General features: G+C 39.6%; 2 protein-coding genes across 2 annotated transcripts; one reads left to right on the forward strand and one right to left on the reverse strand.

Moving 5' to 3' along the window:
• Positions 1-1,761: 1,761 nt before the first annotated feature.
• LOC131437236 (F-box and leucine-rich repeat protein 13-like) lies at positions 1,762-4,102 on the forward strand. The gene is made up of 2 exons (XM_058606450.1): positions 1,762-2,741; positions 2,808-4,102. Exons 1-2 carry the CDS (start codon positions 1,914-1,916, stop codon positions 3,663-3,665), a joined length of 1,686 nt encoding a protein of 561 aa, XP_058462433.1. The 5' UTR covers positions 1,762-1,913; the 3' UTR covers positions 3,666-4,102.
• A 148-nt stretch (positions 4,103-4,250) lies between these two features.
• Positions 4,251-5,329, reverse strand: LOC131437237 (transmembrane emp24 domain-containing protein 1). Its single transcript, XM_058606451.1, has 3 exons — positions 5,210-5,329; positions 4,701-5,156; positions 4,251-4,636 (listed from the first exon to the last, which is right to left on the reverse strand). The coding sequence occupies exons 1-3, from the start codon at positions 5,216-5,218 to the stop codon at positions 4,415-4,417; spliced, it is 687 nt and encodes a 228-aa protein (XP_058462434.1). The 5' UTR covers positions 5,219-5,329; the 3' UTR covers positions 4,251-4,414.
• Between the last annotated feature and the right edge of the window lie 671 nt (positions 5,330-6,000).

The raw sequence follows: 6,000 nt of genomic DNA on the forward strand, positions 1-6,000 counted from the left end.
AGTATCATTATGTAATATAGTATCTGGCGATCGGTAGTGGCCGGTGAATTGAATTTAGGATGAGATGATTCCAGATGGCGATGGTAATTTTCTATGTTGGCCGCATTCTTCGGTCCGTGAGGGTCCGCGGGAAACACCCCCAGGCTACGAAGGCCCGGCGGGTGGCCCGCATGCATTACTAATTATAATTTATTTTATGTTTCGCCATCGGCACATCAGTGCATTATGCTAAAGCGACCTCGCGGATCAACATAATCCATATATGCTATTACCATCCCCTACATTTTATCTATGAAACACTTAACTTTCTGGATTATGCCTTGAATAACTTCTGAATGCCGGTCGATTGAAAATTATGTGAAATTTAGCCACAGAGAACAGACATCCAAATAATGATTTCAATGTGTGTAAGAAATTTAACGGTTGTTTGGCAAAGTGATTCCACCAACTAATAAAATTTTCTATTGAAAACAACTATGATTGGTGATTTCTGGTTTCAAAAACCGGATCTAGAAACGGCAATGAATTACATATTCGTAAATTCGACGACGCATTCCTGAATTCGATTAGAATATTCCGATGATGAAAACGCACTAAACTGCTAGAAGTATTTTTTTCACTCAAATGTTTGAAAACTCTACGTTTACTCTGTTGTATGATTAAATGCGTGACTCATGGCCTGAGCAAATTTTACTCAAATCCATATTCAAATTTTGACATATTGTTAATGTTTATGAATTGGAGTGATCGCAATTCAAACCATGAGTTATGTTCAAAGAGCGTGTATGGTAAATTTACCGACTACAATCGGCCCGGTGGCAAGGATAGGGCGCTCCAGCAAGTGTTAGCGTAGCCAACATCTGGGGCATTTGGTGGGCAATCAGAGCGCTCAGAGTACGGTAAACAAACATTCGAGCATTTCAATTCGAGTAAAATCTTATACCGTTTTCGTTTTTGAACCTAGACGCGGGCTACTCCGACTCCGAGTAAAACGAACACGTTTTACGCGCCCTAAACAACAACTCATGAAAAAAAGATAAAATAAACAAACTCGGCTGGATGCGTGGTGCGACCCGAGAAAATTTTCAGAGCGAAACTACGCGATTGGAGTCCGCTCTAGAGCGACCTCAGGTTGCTAAAACAAAAATATCAAACGTTGTTTGGGCGACTCTGGGTCAGCTTTCGGGCTGCTCTGATCAATAAACGAAAACGGTATTAATTTTCTTATCGTAGTGATGATATTCTGATCGATTATTTGCGGGGAAGTGCTTTAAAGGGTACTGAATAAACAAGTAGTTTGTTATATCCAGTTTTTTTTAGCCATTCTTCTTCATTGTTTTGGTTTTTGCTGAATGATGCTAGCCACAGTTTCATGACGTCATAGCAGGGGGCATCATTCAGCAAAAACCAGAACAATGAAGAAGAATGGCTAACAAAAAACTGGATATTACAAACTACTTGTTTATTCAGTACCCTTTAAAGCACTTCCCCGCAAATAATCGATCAGAATATCATCACTACGATAAGAAAATTAAGATTTTACTCGAATTGAAATGCTCGAATGTTTGTTTACCGTACTCTGAGCGCTCTGATTGCCCACCAAATGCCCCAGGTGTTGGCTACGCTAGCACTTGCTGCAGCGCCCTATCCTTGCCACCGAGCTGCTGACTACAATCAAAAGATTGTAATTATCGACTGCAATCTAAAGATTGTATGCTGTCAGTTATCCCTGCCTTTTCTGGCAGCACTGGTTATGATCTTTCTGTGACATTCGGTATTTGTAAACATTTAATTCCGTGAAAGTGTCCGTGATTGCGGCTTTGTTTTGTTGCTTCGTGTCATATTTTCAATAATAATATAATTATCGCTCATTTCCAGTTAATCCGTGGGTTCTAGCAATCGTCAGCGTTGCGATGGAGCCACCTAACGTTGAAACAAACCTGCTGCCCCGATTACCCACGGAAATTTTGGTGATGATTTTCCAACATTTACCAATGTCCGACTTGGCCAAGGTGCGCATTACTTGCCACCACTGGTATGACACTGTTTGCCATACTTCTTCACTAATGGAAAGATTTATGCTATCGTTCAAAAACTGCCGTCTCTATGAAGGCTGTGAACAGACACGAGTGCTATCGAAAACTAAGAGCAGCTATTCCAAGGTTACACTGAAGGCAGTATCTATCGAAGATGCGGATACCTTATGGCGATCACTAGGCCGACATTTGCAAGACCTCACCCTGAACGATTGCTCTCTCTCGGGGGACACAATGGTCCAGATGCTACGGCTCACGCCACACCTTAAATACTTTGCCCTGAAAACAACCAAGTTCGAGGAGTTTCGGCTTCAAAATGTCACCGTAGACTTCCGATTAACGAAACTAGAAACACTCACCCTTCGGTCCATCTTCGTTTACGATGAATGCTTCGATATGTTTATGAAAATATGTCCACGGTTGAAAGTTTTGAAATTGAATTACTCTTCGTTTGAAGGATGGGGCGAAAAGCTTGTCCAGTTTGTTCAAACGGTACGAAGTTCATTAGAGGGAATCAACTTAAGCTATACCAAAGTTGGTGCAACACTACTACACAAAATTTCAACAATCGAACGATTGAGGTTGAAGAAAATTTCTCTTAAGTCAAGTTATGATCTGAAACAGAGGGACATCATTCAACTTAGCAGAGTTCAACCCTCGATAGTGCACCTAAATATCGATAACCTGTTTCCGGCCGATGATCAAGTAAACTTTCATTATTATGTCAGTTCATGATAGCAGCTGTTTATAGAGATTTTCATTTTGTTTTAGATACTCAGTGAAATAAGTCGAAACCTTCCGAACATGAAACGAATCAAATTGCACATTTGTAGGGTGCATAATCTACAGCAGTCGTTTTTATGCAACATGCAACGCTTGGAGTATCTGAAGATAACAGACGCCACACACGTGGCAGGTAATCTGGATCTTAGTGCGTACGAAAACGTTCACCTGGAAAAGCTCTATGTTTCGGCTGCAACGTTCTCACGAAACACCTTGCCACGATTTTTCGAAAAGACACCCAACATTCGAAGCTTAACGCTGTATCAATGTTCGTACGAAAACATCCACGATTTGCAGCTGTCGTTTGCTTTTCTGAAAGCACTGGAATACTTGAACCTTCAGCGCACGTTCGATATCGACGACAGTTTCTTCAGTAGAAGTGTGTTCGATAGCGTAAACATGCCGTTCGAGCGTATACGATTTTATCCAGTGACTAATCTGACCAAGCTGTGCTATTTAAATTTGAGCCGCTGCAGGGATCTCTCAGATGAAACACTGGTAGCGTTGAGTTTTCCACGATTGAAAAAAATCGACCTCCGCGGTCTGAACATCACTGCCTTCGGAATCAGAGCGCTGGTTCGGCAATGTCCTCGGTTAGAGTATGTCCATGTGGATGCTTGCAAACGAGTATGTGACAATGCGGTGCTGTTGCTGTGCCGTGACTTGAAGCGACTCAAACTGCTCAATCTAGATGGATGTCGATCGATAACGGATGCCTCGGTAGATCACGTGGCGAATTACGGACGAACGCTGGCGTGGCTAAATATGATGAACTGTCCGCTGTTAAGCGAGGATGCTAAGCATCGATTGGAAAACATGAGAAGCATACGATCGCTGTATGTTTAGTAATAATGTGATGAGAAATAGAATGCTGGTGTTGGTGGAGGGTAATTATTTATTGTAGATCCGAAGTCTCGTAAAACTGAGCACAATAAATTTGCATCCAGTAGCAAATCTCTACCCGTGTGATTCGAAGCGGACTTATTTACAACTCAAACATTTTCACGAACGGTTTGATTACGGAAATTGAGACAATTTTAAATCGTAATTTTAGATTGATTGTGTGTTCCGGTTAGTCTACACAATTTCCGTGTACAGCAAAAAGTGAATCCGGACGTGAAAGAATCAATTACGCATTACATGTTGTAGAGAATGTAGCATAAACTTGCATATCGAAATATATATATATTTTAAATTAATCTTGTTTCAACGTATGAATTCAATCAATGTAGAGAGCATCTTCTATTCGTAGTTTGGTTATAAGATGAACTCCATACAAATGACAAGAAAAACAATGCCCAATATTCGTTTAATGATATAAATAACCAAAAAGCGTTGCTTTCAAATAACTCTCAATGTTCGTATCATATGGCATTTCATACTCGAACACCAAAGTATTAACTTTATTTTCTCTATCATCAATAAGACTAGTTTTAAAAATAACTGGCACCATGTATTTGACCATTCAATCGATTTCAAAATCACTTTGGTATTAGATATTCGAGCTTTTCGCCATTTACACTCCCGCTCGGTATGAGTAGAAAGAAAAAATCCAGAAAATTATATCAGGAGAAGGACGTCGCATGTTCGACGTTTCACATTTTGCTCCATAGTTTGTGCGCTTTCGAATCGATATCGAACAGACTTTTTACCATTATTACTTGGCAAAAGCCTACACCTATCATAACTATGACTTGGAAAAAAGACCAAGCATTTACTTTGAAGTAATTCTCTTCGGCAATGTTTCGATCGCGTGCTTCGTGTGACCGAAGCATATCCTGGATCTGACGAGCCTTTGTTAAATTGTTTCTGACGCGCTATCGAAACAAACGGAACTCAATTAGTCAACGTTATATTTTCTATAGCACTGTAAATCATTACCTTGATAATATCTTCTATATCCTGCACCTTCATGTCATAAAACTCCTCCGGACTTAGGCCTTCCAGAATATCGAAATTACTCCACCCGGCATCTTCGTCTTCTTTCTCAATGATGATTTCGAAGAACACCGTTTTGCTGTTGATACGACTGAATTCGTTGCTGAAGCAAAATGTCAGTTCCGTGTCATGCTGTTGCTGGAAACGGTGAATGTTATCCGACTTTTTATAGTCGGCATATATTAGACGACCCGAGGCGTCTGCCACACTGAAACTTATATCCAAATCACCATGAGACCCATCAATCACCTGATACTCAATATCAACCGTTTGGCCCGCTTTGGCTGTCTCGTAGAAACAATCTTTACCGCCCGGCGAAATGATGATGGTCATATCCTTCTGCAAGCAAGAAATGACCGGCAATAGCAACATTGCAGCAGCTCCTAGTACCAGATGAGGCTAAAATAACGGACGTTGTTAAAACAGAATATATAAAACAAAATTTGACAAACCGGTTGCATTATATACTAATTGTTTATGACACTGAAACAGAAAATTAGGATAATGTAAAGGTTGTATAAATTATCGGAAGAATCAAAACACAATCATTCAGTCTATTCTGGGAACTAATAATGTACACGATAACCGACTTTTGAGCTACTTTGAATCTGTGAAATTTTACTCACCTACTCAGTTAATGCACGCCCTCTTAGAAAAAATCGTTCAATTAGGTTTTGCACGAACATGACATAACCTCACAAAAATAAACAGAATGAACTTTTTTTGACAGTCGACGTGTACTTGTTTACAGTTTAAAAGTTCATCAGAAGTTCATCGTCCGAATGTAAAAATTGCAACTCGCCTCACACTTAACAGATTCATACATATATCGCTCCTTGATGCTGGAAACACATACAGTGCAATCTTTTTAGTTATTTTCACTGTGGAATACGTTTTTTAAAAGACACTTTTTCGTCATTTGTTCAATTTTTAACTTGCAGTCGCAAAACAAAACAAGTACACGGCAACTGTCAAAGATGAACTTGATTCATCGGCAGTTCATTTGTGTCGTCATCGTGCAAAACCTAATGGTGGTCCTTCATTAGGTTTTTTACCGTCACTGCTAACCTCAATCGAATGAACACATTTTGACAGTTCAGCAGTACTGTTTGTAAACAGAAATTTCTTTTGTTTGTTTATTGACAAATTGGATCAGACCATTTACGGTCCATATCGCCTAAATAAAGTTTAAAAACATTTGTTCACGATTGAATACGGTTCGTTTTTAATATTTATTAAATAA

Source organism: Malaya genurostris, chromosome 3, assembly GCF_030247185.1.
Source record: "Malaya genurostris strain Urasoe2022 chromosome 3, Malgen_1.1, whole genome shotgun sequence".
NCBI lineage: Eukaryota > Metazoa > Arthropoda > Insecta > Diptera > Culicidae > Malaya > Malaya genurostris.

Bases quoted from the DNA above. Each gene is read 5' to 3' on its own strand.
- LOC131437237 (XM_058606451.1), bottom strand. The intron at 4,637-4,700 runs GTAATGATTTAC...TTGTTTCGATAG, and splicing joins ATATAGAAGATATTATCAAG to CGCGTCAGAAACAATTTAAC.
- LOC131437236 (XM_058606450.1), top strand. From the start codon at position 1,914: ATGGAGCCACCTAACGTTGAAACAAACCTGCTGCCCCGATTACCCACG. The intron at 2,742-2,807 runs GTAAACTTTCAT...ATTTTGTTTTAG, and splicing joins TGTTTCCGGCCGATGATCAA to ATACTCAGTGAAATAAGTCG.